General features: G+C 37.0%; 1 protein-coding gene across 2 annotated transcripts in view; it reads right to left on the bottom strand.

Moving 5' to 3' along the window:
• Positions 1-23,182, bottom strand: part of MRPL3 (mitochondrial ribosomal protein L3) — a 40,915-nt gene extending 17,733 nt beyond the window's left edge. Inside the window, exons 1-6 of one of the 2 annotated variants that reach the window (XM_063114331.1) lie at positions 22,966-23,182; positions 21,659-21,843; positions 20,565-20,656; positions 18,578-18,676; positions 13,134-13,233; positions 10,720-10,780 (exon numbers count right to left, since the gene is read on the bottom strand). In XM_063114331.1, the coding sequence (XP_062970401.1) occupies positions 10,720-10,780; positions 13,134-13,233; positions 18,578-18,676; positions 20,565-20,656; positions 21,659-21,843; positions 22,966-23,057 (629 nt within the window). In that variant the 5' untranslated portion in view covers positions 23,058-23,182. The remainder of the gene's footprint in view (positions 1-10,719; positions 10,781-13,133; positions 13,234-18,577; positions 18,677-20,564; positions 20,657-21,658; positions 21,844-22,965) is intronic. The other variant, XM_063114332.1, reaches the window with a different exon arrangement.
• Between the last annotated feature and the right edge of the window lie 2,696 nt (positions 23,183-25,878).

The following is a 25,878-nucleotide window of genomic DNA, read 5'->3' as shown; positions in this document are numbered from 1 at the left end:
AATATAAAGTTTTCACAGTTCACATAAAATAAAATCTTCATTTTACTAAAAATGATATACAACACATAATATACATGCTTTATATCCCTCGCCCCCTTTCGGCTGTAGTTTTTAATTAATGACAGCAGAAAAAAACTTGTTAAACCAAAAATCCATCAAAAAATTCAGAAGAAGGGCCGAGCCCGTGGCGCACTTGGTAGAGTGCTGTGCTGGGAGCGCAGCGACGCTCCCGCCGCGGGTTCGGATCCTATATAGGACTGACCGGTGCACTCACTGGCTGAGTGCCGGTCACGAAAAAACGACAAAAAAAAAAAAAAAAAAAAAAAAAAAAAATTCAGAAGAACCATTTAATTTAGGAGACTTTAAGTGCACGAAGGGCAGGGATTATGCATATTTAGCCCTAGTGCCTAGACAAGTCAGTAAAATTTGTTACTGGCATCATGGGAAAAAAAAGGATTAGTTTCCTTTCTTCCGTCCTAGTTTCCAAATGTTTATAATGAGCATTTCTTTTAGTTTAAAAAGATGGTATAAAGAAAAGAAAGGGGGTGGGGGCCTTTAAGGTTTGAATATAAGAATCTTGCAGAAGGGAATGCATAATTTAGTGTTTCCCACTGTAATCTATAAATCTCTTGAGATTACTACCATGGGAATTTCATTCCCTTGCTACACTGTGACAAATGTTCAAATGTCTAACAGCAGACACACAGGTTTTAAAACAAATCCATCATGTATTTCCTTACTTTGTGGGAAATTGCCTTTCATTGCATGATTCTGGGTATACTTTTATATGGGGACAAAACAAAATGTCTGTGAGGTAAGGAATGACCATACACCTGCTTTTTTTTTTTTTTTTTTTAACCCCCATACCCACAAGGAACTTTAATTTTAAATAAGGACAAAAAGAAAGATTTTGCAAATGAAAGAACAAACAGAAGCAGAGGAATCAGTGAAAAAATACAAACATCTGCAGAATATGGAAACATTTTCCTCAGAGATTTCTTCTGTCAATGCGCAAGCAGGATTGTTGAAGTGATTTGGTTGAGCAGAGCCATATGGGGTTAGTTTAGGAGATAATTTCTGGCAGCATTCTGAAGAAGGAGGGACATAATTTGACACTGATGATCTGTAAAGAATTCTGGGCTAGGGGAATGTAGAGGTATGAGCAACAGACCCTAAAATGCTTCTGAAATTGCACCTTCTCTTAAACCCACCCATTCTGACTCCTCTGAAAACTTTCTCCAAAATTTCCATCCCTCGAGTCTCTCTCCTCTCTCTCTTTCTCCTCCTCTTTGGGAAGCAAACTGTTTCTCCTTCTCTCATCCACCATCCACCCTTTGCAATCCATTTTCCTTTCCAATTACTCTTTGGAACACATGCTGAAGTTAATCCCTTAATCTCAAATCCGAAAGTTTTTTATTAAAATGACTTTCTATTGTGGAAGTTTTAAGACATATTCAAGAGCATGGAGACTAGCACAAGGAACCCATATGTATCCAATACCCAGAGTCAAACATTTATTGACTCAAGGCCTATTTTGTTTCATCTATTCCTCTCCCCTTGCAACTCCAATAGATTACTTTGAAGCAAACTCCAGATATCCTATCATTTCATTCACAAATATTTCAGTATGGATCTCTAAAAGATAAAGATCCTTTTAAAAAAACTATAATACCATTATAACCTAAAAAAATTAGTAATTCTTTGATATGAAATGTTCAGTCAGTGTCCAGATTTCTATGTCCTCTACCCCTCCTTCACCCCACTCCCCAACACCAGCCCACAACTGTCATCATTTCCTCCCTATTTTCCTGTTTCCCTAATGCTCTGAGAAGTCCCCTTCCCCTTGCTGCTACATGAAAAGATGGTCTCAGAGTCCTGCCTCTGGTTCTCTCTCCTCTCCCTATTGTTTACACCAGGGTTGACAAACTATGGCCTGCACTGGCCACCTATTTTTGTATATAAAGTTTTAATGGAACACAGCCATGCACATTCATTACATATTACTTCTGTCTGCTTTAAAGCTATAATAGCAGATTAAGTAGTTGCAACACGGACAATAATGCTCTAAAATAAACCTGAAATATTTACTATCTGCTCTTTGAGAAAAAGTATGTTGACTCCTTGAAGTTATTACTAATAAGCTCGAGTTCTGCAAACCCTGCCCTCTGGCAAGAATTCTGCTGTCATCCCATTCCACAGATGTACCAACCATATCTAATCAGAAGTGCCCCATCCATTCAATTACAGTACTTCAGAAACAGAGACAGAACATCACCCCCCTCTTCAAGCTATCCCTTCATGGCCATTAGAGTGAAATTCCCAAGATGATAATCTTATCACACAAGTCCCCTACTTTAAAAAACAAAAGAACAGCAGCAAAAAAAACATGCGAACTAACTAAACCACAATCTTAGATGGTTCCTCATAACTTTTTTTTGCTTAGAGCATTAAGGCCTTTAATAACCAGATCCAACCTACCTTTCAAACACTGTCCACCACAAATCCTAGCCATAGCAGATTACTCCAAGAACTCCAAGATTACTCACTCTGTTCCCCTGTCTCAAACACCTTCTTACAGCACTATCTTTCTACCATGGCCAAGAAGACAGAACTGAAAGTGTTTATCATCCAGCGTTACATCACCTGCAAATTACTGGTCTCTCTTTATTAAAAATATAAAAATCCACACTAGAGGTTTTTTGATCAGAACCATTTCCAAATTAAATTTTAACCTTCCTTCTCTAATTGATTTATGCTGTAAGTTTAAATGCCTTGCACATAATCTCTCAGAAAACCAGTAAATGGGTATTAAATGAAGAGAGGACTCTTGACTTCCCTAAGGATGCTCCAAGATCAGGTTATATTTTTATATTTAATAAATATAGAGGCAGGGATGGGATGGTGAGGAAACCACAGGTTTAAAATTAGCTTCTTTATGTACGGTTAACATTTGAATACAGGGAAATGGAGGCTCACCTCAGTTCCTAGCCAAAATCACTACTGGGCTTCTTCTTTCTGAAACTGAACCACCAAGAACAGATTAGAGCTAAGATGAAATGTTTAACTGCGAAAAAGAACTGAGGAATGTAAAAGACAAATGTCTAAACCACCATCAAAGAATTTCTTGTAGGATATAACTTAATAAATATTTTGCTATGTTTTAGATTTAAACTATCCAAATGCTCTTAGTTTTAAAACAAACGTAAAAATTCCAATAAAAAAGGATGATTTTTGCAAAATAAATTACATTATATAAAAGGTTTATTAGCTAATTCACTTTCTACCTCAGAATTAACTTTTAACTCATGCTGAACTAATATGGCACAAACATTTTACTCTTTAATTACAGTTGCCCCTCATTTCAACAAACTCTTCCAGGTATTTACTCACTGTCATCTTCACACACTTCAAAGGTCTCCACTGAAGATCCCAGTAAAATTTGGGAGTCAATTTCTACCTGACTCAGTGTTACTGTCTTAACCTACTTGTTTAATGATGAACAGCTCCTGAGCTCACAAGTCAGTCACAGTGGAACTTTCTAGTTGCTTTGTGTTCCATTCACATATAGTTAGAAGCTGGCGTGGAATGTCCGTATAGCTGTAACTCCCTAGGACGTTTGTGACTGCATGACCTGAAATACAGGTATTTGGCTTCTGTCTAAAAACTATGCATAAACCTCCCATCAATATCTGGGAACATTTTATTAACATGAAGACTGTTAACAGTGCACTGTTTCTAGCTTTTCTGACATCAAATCTAGCTCATTCAATAGTATAAAGAGTCAAATATGCAATGATTCCTTCCATTCCCTGGCTGTCCTAAATAAACCCAGAGCATCACATCTGCTGTTCTGAGTGCGTTGTACTCTTCTCAAAAAAGAAAACTCAAATAACTAATTCTACAATATCATGAAAGGACATAACAGTTTTCTGAAGGTCTTTAGCCATATAACATTCTCCAGCAATTAGAAGACTACATTGCCACATGCTGTGAATCTACTGTCATGTTTTATTTCTTCACTAATATAGATAAGGGTGAGTTATGCCACTTGGAAAACTGAGAGATAACTTTTTGGAAACAGATTTTTAGAACTGAAAGAGATCTTAGAAACCATTTAGTTCTATACCCTCATGTTAAAGATACTGAAATCTAAATCCAGACAAGTTAAGCCACTTGCCCAAGGTCAAATTTCTGGTAAATAAATGCAAGCACCAGGCCATGCTTTCAACCCAGGTCATACTGCCTCTTGAAAAACAGAACAGAGCAAAAATATAAAAATACCCTAGCAAATCAGAGGTATGAAGCTACATCAACAGCATCTTCACTACTCTGTAAATTCTAGATGTAGCAGACAGTAAGTAATTTTAAAATTACTTAGTGTTTTGTTCAACTACTTTACTATATAAAAGATAATCTAAAGAAAGCGATAACTTAATGTACTAGAAAATACCAGGACTGATTCCTAATGACTTCATGTTTTCTATTTATTTTAAAAGGCATTTCCTATTAAGGAAAACATAGATCTTTCCTTTTCAAATTTAAACAAATTAGAAATCGGTGATATCAACAATAGTTATAATAACCAATACTCTTGAGAATTTATTATGTGCCAGGCCTTTGGCTAAGGGCCTTCCATGCATTATCTCATTCAGTCTTTACAATATGGCTATGAGGTAGGTGCTATAACTATTCTTATGTTAAAGATGAAGCAACAAAGAGGTTAAGAAAGCTGTCTAGATCACAAGCTATGGAGAGGCCCATGCTTTCAGCCACCAACCTAGATCGCCTCTTTTCGACCTTAATTTTGCTGACCTTGGGTCAAAAAAAAAGCTGCCTGGTAGAGTTAAATAGGGAGGTAATTATAGATGCCTACTATAAAAAAATTTGAAAGCAAGAAAACAATAAATATAACCCCAAAACACCACCCTCCAAACTTAGCCTTTATCTTAAAACATTCACTTTGATTTGAAAGGGATTACTTTTTCAGAGATAATTTCCCTCTATAGTCTAATCACTCATTTTGTAAATTGTTTTATTAATATGCTTAAGAATATACTGCTTTGAATAACCAGTAAATAAGGTTATTAAAAATGAACTATAAACTGGCAGGTTAGTCCAGCTGGTTAGAGTGTAGCCTTATAACACCAAAATCACAGGTTTGGATCCCTGTACTGGCCAGCCCCTGCTCCCCCTGCACTCCAAAATGAAATAAACCCAAAAAGATACAGGGCTGGACAGCAATTGTATTGTGAAGACAGCACATATCTTGTTTTCCCCAGTCAGAAGAACAACAAGCTGGTGGAGAGGGTTTCTGGTAGTTCACAGGCACCCTTTACTGAGTAACGTGGAGAACTAGATATAGAGCCCACAGTCTTTGCTCTTTTGAGGATGTACCTGGCCTTTATTTTTTTGTCTTTTTTAATTTTTAAGGTTCCTTATCTTGTTTCACTCAGGTATTCTTTATTATGCATCCTGTTTAATTTCTTCATAATTATGTTTTAAAAATTAATTTTATTTAAAAAAAAATATTGTATTTTTAATTGAAAAATAAATAAGAATTGTATATGTTTACAGGGTACCAATGTGATGTTTTGATACATATATACATTGTAAAATGATCAAACCAGGCAAACTAGCATATCCATCACCTCAAATATTTATCATTTCTTTGTGGTAAGAACATTTAAAATCCTTTCTTTTAGCTATTTGGAAATATACATTATTTTAACTATAGTCACTATGCTGTGCAATAGACCACCTGAACTTATTCCTCCTATCTAACTGAATCTTTATACCCAGCATCTACCTTTTGACCAACATCTACCTTTTCTGTCTACCTGTACCACCCCCCATAACCCCCCTCAAACATCTGGTAACCACTATTCTATTCTCTACTGTGGAATATACTATAAAGCATATGTACTTCACAGGGCCTGGTTTTCCAAAGCCTTGCAGTTTCAAATATTGACCTTGCGGAGGACTAGAAATTTCCCTCAGGGTATAAGTCTCTGTTGCAAGATAAGGATTGTGGCACAGCAGGTTGCTGGCTCAAAGACAGACCAGTTACTGATTGTTATGTAAAGATACTGAGAAATTGCTGTTAAGAAGGAATGTTTGCTAAGATCAAACTGTTGTTGATAGGACCCCTTAATTGCCTTACTGGAATGTCATCTGGTTTGTTTCACTGAAAGTTACCAGCCTATATTGTTAAACTATAACCCCACCTTTGTTCTCTTCCTGTAACTTCCTGGTCTGGAATGCAGGAAGAGAACCCCAATTCAGTGTTAATTTCCCAAGGAAGGGATCCCTCTCTCTTGAGGGTTCCAGGAGATTAACCACTTTGGGGCCTCTCACTGCTCAGAAGACATGGCTTTGAGTAATCCTTTCATCTCCGTCACCCAGGGGAAGTGGGGTGACAAATCCATGGGGGGCGAAGCAATGCAAAGCAACACTCTACTTCTATGAATAAGTGAGATCATATAAGTGAGATCATTTGGTATATGTTTCTGACTCGTTTCACTTAACATAATGTCCTCTAGGTTCATCCATGATGTTGCACATGGCAGAATTTAAGGCTGAATAGTATTCCACTGGGTATATAAGTCACATTTTAAAAATCCATTCACCCATTGATGAATACTTAGGTTGTTTCCATATCTTGGCTATTGGAATACCCCTGGCTTTCTAACCACCTTTAAGACTTTGATGGGAAATAATACTTCTTTACACAATTTGATATTTTAATGGAAGAACCCAAACTAACTCAAACTAATTGAATATCAGCAAATGTGCAGAGGTGTGCTATCAATTACCTAATCTCCCCCACCACACTTCCCTTGATTTTTACTACTAGGACAACATCATCAAAATAAGTGATTATTTTCTATTTTGAGACAAAAGGGCAATAAGAATTTACAGGGCACTGACAACTTTAAAGTAATAAGATTATGTTCAAAATTGCTATTAAAATAGTAAGATTATGCCTGAAAACACATGGGTTGTTTTAATGGGCCCAGACCTGTAGACAAGATTTTTAGATTATCTTTCTTCCAGAAAGAAAAATTCTTTTAGGTACCTGAATGAGTTGTCTCATAACTTCAATATGGGCTTCAAAATTTAAATAATAAATAAACAAATTCCAGATAACCAGAAAAAAAATTACTTCAGGTATCCACTGACATGAATTCAAAGTTCAGTAAGGGCTGGCCGGTTAGCTCAGCTGGTTAGAGTGCTGCCTTGTAACCAAAGATCAAGGGTTCACAACCCCATGCCACCCAGCCCCTCCAAAAAACAAGAAATAAACAAAAAACTTATTATGCGCTTCAGGTCACTGGTATTTCCGATTTAAAGCTGATTTCCATTTTCACCCCCTCCCCCAAGTTCAATACGACACTTGGCAGGACAGTATCCCTCTGTGCTCACTGTTATGAATATATTACTATCATGTCTGTCCTTAAATTCCTTTGAGTCAGAGACCTAACATTTTCCCCTAAATGTGGCAGAATGCATTTTTACAGTTTTCTTTTGTCTGTTCTTAGTTTAATTCTTTTCTCATTTCTTCTTCTTTTTTTTTTTTACTACAAATTATAATAAGCAATTCTAACATTCAACAAAAACAAATGGCTAAACGTCCTATGCTGAGGATACACTCAACAGTCATACCTCATCTCACTCACTATTTATAGTTATTAATTATTTATAGCCATCTCCTCCTCAAAATTGAGACCAAAGAAAAAGGGAAAAATGTTAGACCCTAAACCATCATCTATTAGAAGTTAAAATGGAATATAATTGCTACTTAAGAACAAGAATATAAACTTTAAAAGGTATACCGGTGTAGGGGTAGAGAGAAGAAATATCATTATATATGCTAGTTTAAAATTTTTATTTAGAATGAATTAAATACAACTGCCATATTTCAAAGACTGGGTTTTATTACCTATTAGCAATGTAATGAAACTGTGTAAAAGTATTTTGCTAGACAGTTTTATGTATCAGATGTAAAAATCTTTCCCATACAATCAAAATCGAATTTGTATTCTCAGAGCCTTTAGATGAAAAACTATTTCTGGTATAAAAGTAAAAATAAAATAAACTGGTAAATATATATTCACCTCACATTCCAAAGTTACACTAGTAAATTTACCTATTGATACAGAAAATTATAACCAAAATCAGCACAGGTAAACAATGTATTTTTCAATGTAAGCAGATTTCCTATTGCAATTATTAAATTTATTTTAAAAAGGAACACTTTTAAGGATGTATTCAAGAAGAGGCTGTTACTGTTGGTCTTATGGCCATAACAATATGCCAGCTACTACAGCTATAGTCAGCAGATTATACATTTAGCAAAGGGTCAAATAAAGTCCAATTCATTCTGATCTCAGGAAACACCATAAGAAGTTACGTACACCAGAATATAGCACATACACACGTGGGGTAACCCCCTCACTGTTATACAGAGAAAATCAATCAGAATACTGTACTGCAGCCCATACGCTAGTGGGAATCTTCTCAAATGGAGGTCCTCCCTTCTCCAGAATTACCTGTCACTACTTTAAATTGAAGGGCTAGTTACTCTCCCAACTCTTAATAGCTACTTAGTCCTGAGGCTGGCACATGATTTTTACAGAATCTTGTTTTCTAGGAACATGACCTTAAAAAATAAACAGAACAACTTCCCCTTACCCTTAATATTCACAAAAAGAAGGCTGAAGGCTTAAAAATAACTTTTAAGAAGCCAAGGAAACTCAACAGCAGCATATGAGATGAAAGCATTTACTGCATAACACGTATTTGAAAAGCTAGGCTCTAATCCAAGCTAGTCACAAGTCTAGCTACAATGCAGCTACTAACAATGGCCTCTCAGAATGTCCCATATATCCTGTAAAATATATAACGGAATTCACACATTACCTTTGTATAAATTAACACAGTTATTGTGTAGTAGTTTATTACATATACTAATTAATTCAGAAATGAAAAAGTAAAGTAATATGACTCACAACACACATACCTCCTCAACTAACCAAATCAAAGCTTTAAAGCTCCAATATTTTGAGGGCTTGACAAAAGGAAAGCAGAACAAACAGAGTAAGGGCCCTGGTAACTAGGGTCCATGAGTCCACAACTATCAGGAAGCAGGAAAAAAAAGGAACAGGTTCATAATCTCTAAAAAGAGGACCCACCCTAGTACCAATTTATCTCATTCCATTTCTAACTAGCTAAACAAAGGTAAAGGCATCTAGCAGCTTTTTCAATGGCCGATATTTGAAACTAGGTGAATATGGTGTGGAAATGAAGAATATATCTAACTGTGTTAAGAAAACTGGCACTGGCATTCATCTGGTTTCCTTGAATAAAAGCCACTCTGGCTTAGTCACTGTGATCATAAAACTACCCCAGAGGACAACTGTGGACAACTGTGTCCAATACCTGTGAACAATTGTTTATTTTAAAAGGTTTACTTGTCAGAATATCCCTGTATACATTGTCATATGACAAAAAGGAGAAAAGAGGCAAAAAGAGAAATGAAATTATCATCCATGTTGAGAAAATAAAAGGAAAGGATAATTTGGAGTTTTGTTTAACCTAGGTCATGTGAATCCCAATAACCTACACTGAATAATTCCTATATATGCATACGTAAGGGCTTGGTTATTTCATTCTATAGTGAGGTAACCTCAACCAATTTTTGAAAAACTATTTCTCTAAGATATAAATGTTTCCTGGAGATCATCTAGCCAGAACTGAACTATCCTAAGCCATTTGATACAAATAGAAAGCTATAAAAAAGCTACACTACCAAAAATACCACTGCCCAGTCTAAATATGAGTCAAAGTCAGCATTTTTGTTAAAGTGATAATTTAATGTTCATTTCTATCAAATTAAACCCTTGTTTAAGTATAGAAAAATTTTTGCTTTTATGGAAGACATCTAACTTATGTAGTACTGAGGAATAATGTCACGCTACTGAAGACACCTAAGGTGTGATGCTATTTCTTCTTCCAGCCTCTGATAGGATTTTAACAGTTACAAAAAATGTTTTATGGTTACTTTGGGGGAACCTTAAACACAACCACCACTGTCACAAATAGTAGAAAATGTTTCCTAATTTAACTGTTTCCTAGAATTGGAAAGAACAGACAATAACTAGACCATACAATTGTAAAGGAACTCCATCATATATCATTGCTCATGTTTACGTGGGTACTTCAAAAAGTTCATGGAAAGATTGTATTACCTTTTAATTCTATTTTTTCACAAACTTTTTGAAGTACCCTTGTATTTCACCAAACTGTATGTTGTCTTCGATCTTCAAAATAGATGTTGGCCCAACCCGCTAAAAACCTAAGTAATGTGATCTTTCTTGTAGCCCCATTTCAAGAAGCATACGGCTCAATTTAAAAGTTGTGAAAACCAACTACAATGTATATTGAGAAGTAAAATGAAAACAAAAATTAATTAATTAATTAAAAAATTTTAAAAATAAATAAAAAAATAAAAGTTGTAACCTGATGTGAACTCTTTCCATATAACTAATTCAGTAAAATTTTAAAAGCAGTACAGTCAGTAGCATTAAAGATTAGAATTATGAGTGAGAATAATATGTATCCTTTATGTACTGACTGCAAAGACTGTACTTTTACTCATTCTGTTCTTTTTTAATATATGAGGAAAACAAAAGGAAAAGAGAACCCGCCGTGAGAACCTACGTTTTGGCTGTGACATCCACATACTGTCCTGGACGAAAGTGAGCAGCATAAAGAGGAGTGCCTTTATGAAAAGAAAACAAAAAATCAATATGAAATTTGTCAGCACAGAAACAACTTTATTAAACATAAACTACATCTAAGAAGCCTAGCTATCGGATTTCAAAAATGGCAGGAGATCCTTTTCTGCAATTATAAACATTAGAAACATCCAAACAATGAAATTATTTAACAAACATGTCTTTTGATTGACTATGTGTGGGCTGAAGAATGATGTGGCCCAGTACGAGGTACATGGTGCTGGAGTGAACACTATCCCTGACTAATGTGCTGGTGCCTTCACAGAGGCCAAGGTGATGCTGGCTGAAGTGAGTGATTCCTGTGACAACCATGCTTTTGCTGGTTTAACCATGCTTTTTGCTTGTTTTGGTAATTAACGATATACAGAATTAGTATTTATTTCCTATTTCACATAAAGAAAACAAAAGCAAAAGAAAACCCCAAAAATGCTGAGGACTGATCAAATCATTTTTCACCCACTGGAGAGAAAGAGGAAATTTATTTATTTATTTATTTATTTTTTAAATTTTTTTGTGACCGGTAAGGGGATCGCAACCCTTGGCATGGTGTCGCCCGCACCGCACGCTGCCAGTGAGCGCACCGGCCATCCCTATATAGGATCCGAACCCGTGGCCTCGGCGCTCCCAGTGCCGCTGCGCTCCCAGCGCCGCTCTACCCCGAGTGAGCCACGGGGTCAGCCCAGAAACAGGAAATTTAATTACTTGAACGCAGGTCCCTCATATGCTGGGTAATCATTATGGTATGATATCCATATAAAGCCCCTTCACACATATCAGATTTTTGGTAGACTAGTCACTGTACCAATAACATATAGTTCTAGTATGTGCCCAGATATTTGGAATAGCAAAAAACTGCCATTATAGATACCCCTAATTTTATGTAAACATTTACAAAACTAGTTTCACGTAAATAAAATCTTACTTTAAATATACTTGGGAAACGTTATTTAAAAGATTTAAAATTTCATGATAAATCAAACCCCTTCATAATATTCTGTGAAGGAAAATCAACTCCCTGCTTATTCTGCACCTATTCTGAAGAGAGTAAAGGCAACATGATGGGTCACATTTAAACATGAAAGCTGATTTTAGCTAGTTTATTTAACACAGGCAGTAAAGTTGGGTGAGATTTCAGAGGGTAGTTTCCTTTAAGATAGAACGCAACTTGGATTTGTATGGCAGAGAAAAACCTTGAATTCAGAAAAAATGGGAATTTTTTCCACACTGCCTACATATATCAAAACATCACAACGTACCCCATAAATATATGCGATTATGATTTGTCAATCAAAAATATTAATAAAGAAAGGAAAAATAGGGGAGATTAAAAGTGACTGCACGTCCATGAGGTTGAACGACTTGAACTGCTGACGCATGACCATTTTAACCCACAAAAACAATTTCATATGGTTGAGCTACAGCAAAAGTTAATGTGGACTCAATTTTTATCTCTATCCTAAGCATGAACAAAGGGATTAAGAAAGTTAGATATGTTAATACCAAACAGAATATTTAAAATTGCTTCAGAACAAACTGTCCACACAACCAAATATTTTCAAAGTATCCTTTTATATTTAAAGTGGAATATATCATTATAAACCATCCTTATATACAATCCAAGCACCTCTACAAATTTTTATACTTGATAGTCTAATTCCATTTAGTTTGCCTTAAAGTTGCAAAACTTAAACTTCAGAAAATACTTTTAATTTTAGCTTATATCAAGGTGACCCTCTGTCATCCAACTAATAAGGCCTACTGCGATTGTATTTTACTTCAAGAAATTCAGTACAGATATTAAAATACTAAGTTTTAAAACATCATTCTAGTGTCCTGTTTGAACTGAAGTTCAAAAGATCAGGGAGCTTGTCTGAAGTTCAAAGACATCAAAATGCTGTGTTTGGTAAAGTAAGAATCTTCACATTGAGGTGCTATGGTTAGTCACTCTCCAGTTTCAGGCTTTATAGTTTCTCAAGTTCTTGTGAGAGTCTAGCTATTCTTCACTTAACAGAATGCCAGCCTGCAAACAATAAACTCAAAATTTAAAAGTTAGTGTATTTATTTGGAGTAGGTTTTTCAAATGTGAAACTCTTTCTACATTAACAACAAAAGGCTTCCTCCTTCTCTTATGGCAAACAAAGAGTTCCCTACAGCTTTTTCCACTTAAAAAAGACAAAGACTTATTTGTACCTAGTGATTAATCAGATACAGTTTTATATTTAAAAATAAATGTTTGGGCCTTTGTATTTTGGATTCAGCTTTATTGAAAGGGCTGACATTAAACAAATCACATATTTGGGTATTTTTACCTCCCTCTTCTCCCCGACCTCACATTACCTGGCTTAATTACAGCATTATCTGTTACATGAAAGATTTTAACTTTCTGTTTTGGCGGCAATCCAAGTTCTCGGTAAAATTCCAACACAGATGTAGGTTTCTAGAGGAAAAGCAGCATATATAAGAAAAACATTAAATACTAAAGGTAGAGTTGAATGCATACAGATCTAAACCAAGTTATTAACAACGCAGAAAACAAATCAAAGTGTGCCCTATTCGCCTATTGAACTAAGAGCATCCAATTCCCCTTACTTTAGTGAGGTAAGATTTACATTCATATCTATTACATTTTTATGAATAAATAACCTTACTGCTTAGGATCCGACTGTGTGCATAGTGTTTCAAATACAGCATACTGGGAAAGATCCTTATTCTGTAGGAAAAGAAACAGAGCTGTGCTCATATTTGAATTCTGACTGCAGACTGTATGAAGAATCCCAACCCCAGGAAATCAACTCTCTGCCTACTTTGCACCTATTCTGAAGAGACGGAAGAAAACATGATGAGTCACAATTAAATGTTAGGACCACAAACTTCAAAATGAGTCTCAAATATGGCCTGGCTAACCTACATTTCTCTGGTTAAATCCTCATGCTCTCTGAGGCAACTCTGTTGCAGCCTCTTCTAATACCTCCAGCACTGTTTCTGCTTCCCTTTGAGCTGATCAAAAAGACTCAAAAGAACTACTCCATGATCTTATCAACAAATCAATCAAACTGCTAGTAGCAGCACTCATATACTCTTATCCTGCCACCTGCTCCATGTTGCATACCAGATGCACATGGGGAGCTTCTACAAAATGTCAATGCCAACGGCCCTCTGCTTTGAGATTGTAATTTCCCTGGTTGAGGGTGGAACCCAGGCATTAGCAATTTTTTAAAGAATCCCAGATGATTCCAACGTCAAACTAGAGCTAGGAATCACATTGATAGATGAATTGTTCATGCTTTTATTAAAAGCATTGGTTCCCACCCCCGCTCTCATCTATTCAATGGCTTTACTCCTGAAATTGTCCCTACTCTCTTCTAAATCATCAATTTCTCCCTTTCCACTGAACTTTCCTATCAGTATATAAACATGTCACAATAACTCACATGTTAAAACAAAACTTTTCCTTGACCACATATGCTTTAGCTAATTATTCTGTTCTTACAGCAAAGCTCCTTGAAAGACTTGCTGGGTCTACTTTCTCTCTTCCCATTCTCTGAACCCACTTTAATCAGGTGCTTTCCGCCCCTAACAATCAATAGAAAGTGCTCGTCAAGATCACCAATAATCTCCACATGGTGAAATACACCACACTTCTGAGAAAAATCCTCTTTTTTAGTAATACAAAATAGACAAGATAAACACCTCAACCTAAGTAACTGTAGACTAAAACATAAAAAGAACTAAGGTAATGCATACTTCTTGATTATCTTCCAACTTCACAAAGATTGAATAATTTTTTTCTTTTAAAATCAAAATAGTATAAAACTAGTTATGTCTCAGTCATAAGAAAAACCAAATGTTGAAGTTGAGCTGAAACCAGAAGCAGTGTAACAGACGTGTTTTTTTTCTTTTTAAAACTTAGAAATAAATAACTTCAAAAGGCAATTTAAAAGACTGACAGCATTGTCACACTTGGATAATTCCATCTATGAGGTTGAATTTTTCCCCCTCTTCAAAGTTCTCTGCAATTATCCTTTCCACAATGAAATGCTTCTCTGCTCCTAAGATGAATTGATTTAATCAACTTTTAAGGCCACTTAACTTCCTTATTCAAAAACACTGTGTAACACATCAGTTTTTATTTATAATAAGGCACAAAAATAGCAAAGGCAAAGTAGTCTAACTTCTTGGAGGCATAAATTCCTTACAGATTAAAAAAAATAAAGCCCCATTATAAATAAAACTGATTTAATCAATTTATTTCCAGATGCTTAACTATTTGATATTTTGTATTCATAGGTCTCGTCTAAAAACAAACAAACAAACAAACAAATAAAAAAACACCTCTGTAATCAATGTTTGCAATTTCCCTGAGGTCTATTATGTGAAAGATGAAGTCTGTATACTTCTAGTTTTCAAAATCTTTTTCTTTTTCAAAGAAAAATTCTTATAAAAAATTCTAAAACTTCATTTTCACATCCCATTATGAAGAAAGATCATTTATAGAAAAAGCTTTTTCTTAATGTTGTAATAAATGTCCTCTGGACCTACAAAATTCACATTATGAAGAAATCACATACGAAGGGCCTTTGTAGTGCTTCCTATGCTAGAGAAGTGAATAGTTTTTAAAATTTACATAAATTCTATGGGTCAAAATCCACTGCAACACAAGAATATGACATTTAAATCATCCTGCTGCACTGTATATTCATTGAAGAGAATAAAGCTGTATGAATAAGAAAAAATATGTGGACCACAGTCTCGAGTATGAAAGTGCAGTACTCTCATTTCTATAATATTTCAATTATTAGTACTATAGTAGTTATGCTAATATTACTACTATGTTCATGAAGTTTTATCTGTGAGTGTAACACATCTTCATCACTAAGTAAAATAGAATAAATTGAGCTCAAGTACATTTTTTTTCAACTTTCATTTTTTCTTGAGGACAGAATATTCAGAGAACCAACATGAGACTTTCAGAACTGGAAGAGAATTTAGGGACTATCAAGTCCTATTCCCTGTTTTTATGGGTAAGAAAAAGGATGTTCAAAAGGTGAGTGAAGGGAAGCTAATGGTAGAAATCGGGATTGGAACTTAGCTCTTCTGGCCCACATCCACTCATTTCCCCACTGTGAAGGTTAATTCTAGTTGTCAACTTGATTGAATTAAGGAATGCCGAGAAACCTGGTAAAGCCATCTTTTTAGGTGTGTCCATGAGGATGTTTTCAGTAGAAATTAGTATGAAAGTCTGAGTGGACTGGGTGGGAAAGACCTGCCCTCAACGTGGGCGGGAACCATCCAATCCGCTGGGGGCCCAGAGAAAACAAAAGACAGAGAAAAAAGATGAAGCTCTCTATCTGCTGGAGCTGAGATATACTCTTCTCTCCTGTCTGTGGACATCAGAGCTCAAGACTCTTCACTTTGGGTTCCAGGACTTACATCAAGGACACCATTAGCTTCCCTGGCTTGGAGGCCTTTGGACTTGAACTGAGCCATACTATCGGCATCCGGTTTGCAGATGGCCTATTATGGGACTTTTCCTCACAACTGTGTGAGCTAATTCTCCTAATAAATCCCCTCTCATATATTTGTAACATATCCTATTAATGCTGTCTCTCTGGAGAGCCCTAATACACCCACTATCTCATATTTCTGAGAAAGCAATGTTCACAAATCTGTTGGAGCAGAATGGATTATCCCGACATGATGCTTGATTTACAAATATCAAGGCCGTAAAGTCATGAATTTACAAGTAATGAAAATAAAGATGATGGCGCTAGTCATTACAAAAACACAGAAGTACAATCAGTTAGAAAACAGAGGCATCTGTCAAACCAAAGAACTCACATGAAGGCTAGTACATATTTCTACGTTAAAAAAATTCAAACACTTGATGGTTTTTTAAAAGATTTCATAAATATATCATTGTGTTTTTAATTACTATATAATTATTTGGAACCTGAGTTTGTCAATAAACTGTCAAGAATAGCAGAACAGATATTACTACAAAGCTTTAATAAAAAATAAATGGACTATGCTATCACAATACACAAAATAGTTAACTTTTCTTATACTTATGAAACAAGCCAGTTTAATAGGACTCCAACGATTTCAACCACCATCTACTGACTGATCAGTATTTGTCACTATCTATAGGACAACTATACCTGGATTTTCTGTGAACACCTCAAACACATCTTCCTCCAAAACTTCCCTTTCCTTGTCCCTATTCCAGTTTATGGAATCAGCACTGACCCAGTTGCTTAGAAACTGCTCCACGCTTGTATCCGCTCACCACACACTCACACCCACCCAGTCCTTCATAAATCCTTGCCGTTTCCAATACCAATGCAACTGTCTTGGTTCAAAAGGCTTTTATCAACTCTCCCCCTAGTCACTTAAAAAATAACCTCCTAAAAGTCCTCCCTGCAACCAGATTCTTCTAATTTAAATTAACCAAGATTAACAATTTGATCACGTTACTACCATAGTAAAGGATTCAGAAAGCTCCTCAAAGTCAATAGGATGAAGTCTAAACTCTTTTGCACTCTATCTTGATAGCTGTACCTTCACCACCCTACCCACCAGCCTATGCCCATACATATCACATTTCTCTTTCCAAGTACACACGCTCTTCCACGGCTCATTCCCTCTGCCATGCCTTTAACACCCATTTTCCTTTCTGGTCTGCTACCTGTGAATCTTCACGGGATTTCCCCAAGCAAAACTGGCTGTCTCCAGTTCTGTGCTTTTTGGATTTATAATATTGTACTGGGATGGCAGATTTATTTGTCCATCTTCCTCACTAGCCTGCAAATTCCCAGAGGGTGGATATCAAGACACAGTTAAGAAAATAAGGCTCTGAAGTCCGTCATTCTATCTCTTTCCAGTGGATGGCTCTGAGTGCATTAATTAACTGCTTTAGTCTCTGAGGCTAAAAAGGTTACATAAGATAACAAATGTAAAAGACTAACGTATCTGGCATGTAGTAAGTGTCCAATAAAAGTTAATTATGACAAGGAAATGGAGTAAGTAGGCACACGGTAAAAATCTGCTAGTTTTGACAGTTGGATAGCATGGGTTATATCCTAATTTCTGTCCAAATTCATTTCATGAACAATTTATAATGAGAAAAACTTCTTAGAGATAAGCAATATGTTCTAGTAATCCTAAAGATGTTTTCTTATCCTTTAGTGAAAGCCATCACTATTTCCAGAAAGCTTTTCTCTGTTTTTAGTCATCCAATAGAAGACAATCATTGGGCAGATTTTTCTAATTTAAACCATGAAGTCGGCATTCTATTAGTATTCTACTTAGGAAAAAAATGCTTTACTTAAAAAAAATCTGATGTGAAAGACCCTTCTAAAATTAATCCTCATATGCTATTGATTTCAAGTGTTGAGACAATTTTCCATAAAAAGAAAGTGAAATAAAACATGAAACAATGACAAAATAACCAAATCTATTGAGTGTCTGTTACATTCCAGACACATTTGAAAAACCACATTAATCCTCAAGACAAACCTATTAGATAAGTAGTATTTTTGTTCCCATTTTACAGATATACAAACACTATAGTTTAGAGAGGTAGAGTTACTTGTTCCAGATGTAGGGGGAGATACCAAAACAAACTCAAAATCTCTTAGACTCCTGGGTAAAATGGCTCTACTAGACTGCCTACCCCCAAATACACAATTTACCTCATGGATGAATGGAAGTTTGTGGCTATGGAAAATTCTCAAAACGTGAAAGCATTTAGACCTATTCTAGGAATGAAAATACATTCTTACATGAAAACGTGATACAGTTTTTCCTCCTACAGTTAGTGCTGCCATTTTTCCATTATGGTTTTCCTTCGAAGTATATTTTAGAACATGACAGTCTTGTACCTAAAAAAATAAAAAAATTAAAAAACTACGCATGTGCCAAGAGAGATTTTAACATTACACACCAACCACACAGAGGCCCTAGGATAATTAGGAATTCCCTAAAACTACTTATCTCATCATGCCTCTAACACATAATCTTAAAATATATAAATAAATCTTTTTAAAAGATTGTCAAATACAACATACAGAAAAGTTTATAAAACAAAAATATACAACAAAATGAGCACTTATTAAGAAAATATGCATGTAACCACTACCCAGCCAAGAAGTAGAATACCCAAAACCTGTGTGTCTCTTCCCAGTCACCTCCCCACCTTTTTACCCTCCAACAGGAGTTTTTAAAGTGTAATCCACAGATAAGCAACAGCAGCATCCCCTATGAAGTTGATAAAAATGAAGATTCTCAGGCCCCAATCCACACCTACTGAATCAGAATCTGTGTTTTATAAGCCCTCCAGCTGATTCTGAGGCTCACTAAAGTTTGAGAACCACTGCCCTTACTTACTTTTCTTTATAATTATTACCTTTGAAAGTACTGCTTAATAATATATTTAGTGTTGCCTGCTTTAAACTTTATATAAATGGAATCAGATTATATGCACTCTTCCATGTCTTACTTCTTTCATTCAACATTGTATGTGTAAGGTCCATCCGTACTGTTGTGTGTAGCTCTACTCTGTTTATTCTCATTGCTGTACAGCATTTCATTATGGGAATATACTATGATTTATTTACCCAATCTACTGTTGAGGGACACCTGGGTTATTTCCAGTTTGGGGGTATTAAGTGTTATGCTGCTATAAACGTTGTTGTACAGGAATCCTGTTGCATACCTGTTCAAATTTTCTAGTAATATTCAGGAGTGGAACTGAACCTTACCTATCTCAATTCTACCACATACTGCTAAGTTGTTTTCTGAAATAGTCGTACCAATTTATAATCCCAACAGCCATTCCCCAAAGCTCCCAAAGTTCCTCAGAGTTCTTGAAACTACTGTCCTATACTTGATCATTCAGAGCCAATATAAATTTACTAAGGGTTTGTAGACTCTCTGTGCCTTATCAGCACTCTAAGCACTTATGGGCATGAGCTCTTATTTTAATCATCGTCACCATCTAGTCACTTGTCTAGGATTAGGCCGCAAAGATTAGTTGTCCAAAGTGATTTGGAGAGTGATGCTCTCCTAACTTCATTAGTGAGCTTTCTATAATAAATGATAAAGACAACAGAAACTAACATTTATTGGACATTTAACATTGTTTTTAAGTACCTGACACTTATCATGTGCAGTCCTCACAATAAGCTTTGGAAGTAGGTCATAATTATTTCTTTTACAGAACAGACTCATATCTTTTACATACGCGGCACAGTGCCCCAAGGAACACAGCTAGCAAGTAGCAGAACCAGGATTTGAATTTACTAATTCTGATCTCAGGGCCCATGTTCTTAACCATTAGAGTATGCCTCATCCCAGTGAACAAAGTGCAGCCTCCCCAGACAAGAGAGTATTATATTATGATAGTTAGCAAAGAGATAAAAATTATAAGTTTGGCGTTTAAAGAACTCTAAAAATGAAAATAAAATGGGATTGAGATTTTTTTCCGATTATGAATTAAACTGGTAGATCTGTGAGAAGCTAGGTACACTTTTTTCTTTTTTTTAATTCATTGCCCCAGTTATCCCAATACCAGTGTCAGAAGGCCACTGCTCAGACAAGAGTCAGAACATTCCTGAAACCATCAGAAATAAAGTTCTTTATATTATTTATGTACATTACCTTTTCTTCACCATACAGTTACATGTTTCAGGATACTAATATTGTCCATTAAGATTTTCACAAAAAGATCACGCACATATACAGATCCCTCACATCTTCTTTCTTTCTTACCTGAAGTAATGTGACCACATGCTTTTGACCATCCTTCGTCCATAAAGGCATCATGCCCAGCTTCATGGCAATAAGGCCAACTCTAGAGGAACCTGGCAATTAAAACCAAATCAATACTAACAAAAGCTTTTTCAATGTTTGCTAATATGATGCAACAGCCTTTCCTAAAATCAGGTTTCAATATAAGGAGTAAGAATATGAGTAATATGCTAATATATTCACGGAGTGAAACAGGACTGTTCCTTACAGAAGTAAGTACCTTCAACCAAGCCTGGCATAATATATTGGTACTCAATAAATATCTGCAAAATGAACAAATATAACAGAATTGTACAGAATAAAGAAAATAGGTAAGTTGATATATTCTGATTTTAAAATAATGATAGTAATAGAAGGCATGATAAATCCATAATTATCAATTCATATCCAACTTTATTAATTAGCAGACATCTACCATTCAAACTCTAAGAAGCCAGCTAGTGCTACAGAGATGCCACAAGCAGTCATATTGTTAAAATATGCTGTCTCCAAAATGACACCTAGGTTTGTTGCATAAATGGGTGATGTTGCTCCACGAGGAACTTTGGGCCACAATACAATTCAGATGTCACAATAAAACCCAATCAGAGACCACACAATCAATAGGAAAGGCTATTCTTCTTAGTCTGGCCACACATGGTTTAGCATCCTACTAGACACAAAGTGCTGATTCTAGGGTTATGCTTCACAAATCTAGAGCAATAGAGCATCCCAACTGAAAACATGTGTTCAAAAAATTACAATTTACATCATACTCTTCCAGCTTTTCTTCCCTGATTTATCCTATACTCTTCTTATCTGAAAGAATCAAGAGAATGTAGGCACCTACAAAACAGCTTCTCAAGGAGGTCTTTATTATCATCAGATGTTCACTAACAGTAGACTAGGAGGCTGGAAATAAACTTGTAAACCAAACCACAATGAAACAGACAAATTTAAGACATGAGAAATAAATTCAAGAGATGATAAATTTATCAAGCAGTCACTATGATTTTGAATATGTCCAGCCACACAGTAATTGGGAGATGAGAACTCATCAAATACAAAATAATCACCTGGTTCCCAAGGATGTATAGGCCATGGCTCATCTTTCAGAGGAAATAATTTACTTGCTAATTGGGCTTTATTTTCGTCAGACACCAACTGCTTAACAAATGGGACACTTTCTTCAGAAAGATGCTCATCCCACCAAGTACCACTCTTGCCATGGAGACTTCTAACGAAAAGCCAGACGTTTGTCCTATAAAAATAAAAAACAAACCAAACCACAATTCCAAAGTTTCCCCCATTTAAAGTAAGAAAGGGAAATATGTATGTTGGGAAGTGTAGTTAGGACCCTAAGAAAGAGTTTGAATTCTGTACAAGTTTTTTTTCCTGACATTCCTTATGATAATGATGGGGCTCACATTTCATTTATTTATTTTTTGGTGGCTGGCCAGTACTGGGATCTGATCCCTGGATTTTGGTGTTATAGCACTGCGTTCCAACCAAATGAGCTAACTGGCTAGACCCTCACATGAATTGTCAATGGTTACCCTGGAGGAACAGTTCTTCATCTTCTCCTCCGGGATAAACAGATTCCAATCAAAGTAGTCCTACCTAGACACATGAGAATCCACCAACCCACTTGCATGTTTACCTTAATAGTTTTATATCCAGTGAAGGTGGCAGAATGTGACATGCTGATCTCTCTCTGACAAGCTCACCTCCTCCCTGCAGTGACATGGCCTAGGCTCACAGAAGAGAAGTAACTAGGTGTGCAAAATCAAAAGATTCATAAAATACATGACCTCTGACCAGGTGAACACACCAAGAAAGACCTTAGTTGGTGGAGGTGGGGAAGGAGGTGTGTGATTTTTGCAGAGAAGGTCAGAATAGAAATAAGGCTTTCCGCAGTCTATTCCTCTTTTGTACTCAGGTAGATCCAGGCTAGAGTCCCAATTTTCCACTTATTAGTTGAGTGACTGTGGGCAAGTTACTTCCCCTCTCTAAGCGTCAGTTTTATCTGTAAATGTATGATAGCAGTTCGCTCACGTGTGTCTACAGGAAAGGCCACTAATACACTTACCAGAGCGTTAGTACACAGTAAACCCTCACTAATTGGAAGATGTTATTGCTGTTGATAATGTTCGCTGCTAGTCGCTAGCTTATAAGCATTAAAAAAAAAAAAAAAAATCACTCTTTCAATCCTTTAGAAGTTGTTTCCTTAGGTTAACGCTCCTTATTCTTCTGTACCCCACTCTGGACAAAGCCCCTTCCTCCTCCACCCAGGGCAGCACCCCCAGCTCCGGGTTATGCAGTGCTCAAGGCCGCGGCTGCGCAGGCGGCACACCCCCACACCCTGCCTCTTGCCCATACCTACCTGTTCCCCGAGCCCAGGGCAGCACCCAGGCCGCCCGCACCTCCACCCAGCACATGGGGGCCGGCTTGCGCCAGCAGCCTCCAACCAGGCATAGAGTGGTTAGGGAAGCCTCGGCTCGCGACACCTACGGGCGCCCCGCCGCTTTCAGAGCGTCCTCACACCACCGCCAGGAGCTCGCAGCAGCCCTGTGGAAACTGTCGCTCTGGAGGCTTGCCAATGCCCTCCGCGACGCGGACAACCGATGCAGCCACTTCCGGTCCGTTTTGCAATGAGCTCCGGCTTCGGTCAACCCTCCGGAACTAGAGTTCCGCCTCCAGTATGGTCCGAGTTGGGGTAGGGTGGGTAGAGACTAACTCGCCTCCCCAGGGATGGAAAAAAAAAAAAAGGAATGTTCGGCTTTTAAGCTTTAGAAGAATGGGGCAAACCAGGGACAGGCTTCCTGCAGAAGCTAAGTGCTATGGTCAGATGTGTCCCCCTAAAATTCATGTGTTGGAGACTTGATCTCCACTGTAGCAATGTTAAGAGGGTGGGAAATCCAATTATGGTATTTGAAAGGCGGGGCTTGTAACAGGAAATTAGATTGGGAGCACTGTGGCCACCTGAATGGATTGATCCGAATAATGGGCATGGTCCTGATGGCTTTAAAAGGAGAGCAAATGGGGGTAGCATTCTTGCTTAGCCCATTCTTGCCATGTGACACCCTGCTCACTATAGGACCCTGTGGAGAGTTCCCACTAAGAAGAAGGCCCTCAATAGGTGCACCCCCTGGACTGGGGACTCTCCAGCCTCTGAACCATAAGAAATAAATTTTGTTTTCTTATAAGTTACCCAATTTCAGGTATTCTGTTATAAGCAACAAAAATGGACTAATGCTAAGGAAAGGGAAATTACTTCTAAACAGTGCCTGCTGTGGGGCAATTCATCGTACTAAGCAGGGCTTGATAATCTTATTACATTGGTTAATCCTCAAAAGAGTACTGAAAAGAAGATGTTATTTTTATGCTATAAATGAAGGACCACAGACTTAGAGTTTAGGGGCTGGTCCAAAACAACACATCTGGTAGATTGGCTGAGTTGGCACTGAAACAGGGCTGGCATGTGTTAAGAATAGAAAATGGCCAAAGTGATGATGTGTGACTTCCAGGGCTGGGTCATGAAATGTATTGCTGCTTCTGTCTTGGTCTCGTGGATTGCTCCCTATGGAGAAAGCCAGCGGTCATGTACTGTGGATGCTCAGAAAGCTCTGTAGAGCGGGCCATATAAAGAGGAACCAATTTGCCAGCAATGAAGGCGCCATCTAGGTAGTGGGTTCACCAGCCCCAGGCAACTCTTCAGATGACCGCAACTTGTGAAAGACCTTAAGCCTGAAACACCCAGACAAGCAGCTCATGGGTTCCTAACTGGTAGTTAGCAATTGCCAGAAAAAGTAAATAATTAATGTTGTTTTGAGTCACTAAGTTTTAGGGTGATTCGTAATGCAGCAACAGATAGCTAATATACCTTCTGTACAAACAAAACCCTGTCCTGTGTTCTAGATCTAGCCTAATCACCATGTATGAGTATGTGTCTTGGATATTTATTCAACTACTCCACAAGTTCACTTAGCTGTTTGTCAGATGGGTGTTTGTAGAAAATCAGAAATAAGAACTTAAAAGTTTAGCTATTTCACCCCCTCCCTCTTTTTTATTTTTTATTAGAGATCTGGCTAGCTTAGCTTAAAAGGTCCAGGCAATAGTCAATTCATGGCTGGTACTTGGGCTTCAGTAGACTCAAAATTTTTGCTTTGCTTGCGCTTCCATTTTACTCATTGCTATTACAATTACCTCTGACACTTCTCAGTAACACTTTGGGCCTCGGAGGAGGATCTTCATGCTGCCTGGCTTTCTTGTTACTTAAGAATGATGCTTCGTTGAACAAACATGTCTTGAAGTGTGCTACATGCAAGAAGCTGAAAATAAAAAGACTTCCCTGCTATTGCCAATAGCTAGCATTTCTTGTGCATATGGTTTGCTACAATATGTGCTCAGTAAGCCCATCAGCCAAAGACCACCAGGAGAAAACCTGAACTCATACAAAGTTAAGTTTAATTAGCTTGATGCAGTAAGAAAGAGCATATATCTGAGGAAATCTCTATAAGAGTGAGTTGGGAGGGGCTTGTTATAAGATTTGGACTTATGCTGGGTGATTTTAAGATGGCATCAGGGAAGCAGGTACCTGTTTTTGAATGGATGCTATTCAGAAGCAAGAACAGTTCAGCAATTAGGCATCTCAATAATCTTTGTTCTGGAGACAGGAAGAACAAAGTGGGATTGGCGATGGTATTGGTAAGAAAGCAGCAATCACACTGAAGAAGGAATTGTTATTCATTTTTTAGCAGTGGTGTGGCCTAAAGTGTGGTCTGTTAGAAATATCGTGTTGATGTTCTGTTAAAAACACTGCAGTGTGATTACTTAACAAGATTCGTTTTCTCTCTCTCAGTGTATTTTCTCACTTAATTCTTATAACAACCTCATGTGATAATACTATAATTATCTCAATTTTACAGTTGAGAAACTAGGAATAAGGTCACCTAACTGGTAAATGGTAGAGCCAAGATTGAAATCTCGGCAGTGTGACCATAGAGCTTATGCCCTTAGACATCTTGTTTCTTTGTCTCTAAATGGCAAATACTTTACCATCCTTGCCTTGGAATTCCTCTAAGGCTAGAGAAGAAAACTGGTAAGTAAATATAGGACACACAGTGGTTTGTGAGGATTGAGGGGGCAGCCACTTAGTGTAACCCTTGCTCCTGGTGCCAAGTCTCCCCTCGTCTAGAATGAGGACCCTGAGTCAATGAAACCTTCAGCAGGCGTTGCTGCTATACTGAGTCAAAGAAAAACATGCTTTAACTGCTGTCATAAAGCACACATCTCT

Source organism: Cynocephalus volans, chromosome 11, assembly GCF_027409185.1.
Source record: "Cynocephalus volans isolate mCynVol1 chromosome 11, mCynVol1.pri, whole genome shotgun sequence".
Classification (NCBI taxonomy): Eukaryota; Metazoa; Chordata; class Mammalia; order Dermoptera; family Cynocephalidae; genus Cynocephalus; species Cynocephalus volans.
The sequence above is the reverse complement of the archived record's forward strand: the minus strand, read 5'-3'. Positions and strand labels throughout refer to the sequence as shown.